Genomic DNA, 1,632 nt, shown 5'->3' on the forward strand with positions numbered 1-1,632 from the left:
GCAAAGAAGACATTTTATTCTTAAAAATATTATTTTAATTATGTAGTCATGTATGTGAATGAGAGAGAGAGAGAGAGAGAGAGAGAGAGAGAGAGAGAGAGAGAGACACCATGGAGGCCAGAAGATCTTGTGGATCTGTAGCTATAGGTAACAGTTGGTGCTTGGGACTGAATTTGAGGCCTCTTCATGAACAAGATCTTCTAGTAACTACTGAGCCACTCCTACAGCCTCAAGAAAATTTTATGTGTGATAAAATGATACAAAGAATTTCTTGCTCAAAATCATAGACCTAATAAAGTTCTGGAAGCCAAACTTTCGTTTGCTGCTTCAATATATCAGCACAGCTATGAGAGCAGAGTCCTATACCAAGAAGACAAAACAAAGGCCCAAAGGACTGTTAGGATCTTCTGGACTTACGGAGCTTAAGTCTTACTCTCCTTGGGAAACCTTCATTCTTTTGAAAGCTTTCTTCAGAGCCTCCTTTACTTCCTTGTTCCTCAGGCTATAGATTATAGGGTTCAGCATAGGGATCACCACAGTATAGAATACAGACACAATCTTGTCTTCCCACAGTGATTTGCCCATGTTGCCTTTCAGGTACATGAATATCAGTGTTCCAAAAAAGAGAGCCACTGCAATCATGTGAGATGCACAAGTGGAGAAGGTCTTGGCTTTGGCCCCTGCTGTACGAATCTTCAGAATAGCCCAAATAATGAATACATAGGATATAAGAATCACTGAAACACTAGTTGTTATGACCAAGAAAGACAAAAGGAAGATCACCTGTTCTCGTGACTTGGTCTCACTACAGGCAAGCTTCAGCAGGGGTGGGAGGTCACAAAAGAAGAAGTCAACCTGGTTAGATTTACAAAAGGAAATGGAAAAGGTACACCCAGTCCGGACCACAGTATTTACCATTGCACCAGAGTATGCTGCAGCAACCAGGCTGAGGCGAGTCTGTGGTGTCATGACCATGGCATAGAGGAGGGGACAACACACAGCCATATAGCGGTCATAGGCCATGACAGCCAAAAGGAAGCACTCAGTACTAGCATACAATGTAAAAAAGAAGAACTGGGTAGCACAGCGCTCATAGGTGATGACCATCTGATGAGTCCCCAAGCTCTCCAGCAGCTGAGGCACAATAACAGATGAGTAGCAAATATCTAGGAAGGACAGGTGGCTGAGGAAGAAGTACATTGGTGTGTGGAGCCGAGAGTCACTCTGAATTAGCATGATCATGCCCAGGTTTCCTCCCATGGTGATGAGATAAAAAGCCAGAAACATCAAGAAGAGACCTAGCTGCAGCTCTGCCTGAAGCTGGAACCCCATCAGAATAAATTCTTTCACCCTGGTACCATTGTCTGCCATAAAGCAAATGTCACCTGGGAAAACAAAACAACAGTTAATAATAAGATACCACTGAAAATTAATTAGGGTGACTACAACCTGCTTGGTTATCTATAATAAGCCTTATTTGCAAACACATCACTATTTTCACAAGCTTGGTTACACTTTGTGTACAAATTCTGTGAAGTACATAATGTTGTGTTAATCCCACTTTTGACAGAAGAATGACAAAGAGGTAAAGTGACTGAGCCATCCCACAAAGCTTCTTAATTAGGAAACAGG

At 42.2% G+C, this 1,632-nt stretch overlaps 1 protein-coding gene across 1 annotated transcript; it reads right to left on the reverse strand.

The window, feature by feature from the left end:
- Window positions 1-428: 428 nt before the first annotated feature.
- On the reverse strand, window positions 429-1,371 carry LOC118574211 (olfactory receptor 9I1-like). The gene has a single exon (XM_036174980.1). It carries the CDS (start codon window positions 1,369-1,371, stop codon window positions 430-432), a length of 942 nt encoding a protein of 313 aa, XP_036030873.1. The 3' UTR covers window position 429.
- Between the last annotated feature and the right edge of the window lie 261 nt (window positions 1,372-1,632).

The sequence above is a fragment of the Onychomys torridus genome, chromosome 1 (assembly GCF_903995425.1).
Source record: "Onychomys torridus chromosome 1, mOncTor1.1, whole genome shotgun sequence".
NCBI classification, from domain to species: Eukaryota; Metazoa; Chordata; class Mammalia; order Rodentia; family Cricetidae; genus Onychomys; species Onychomys torridus.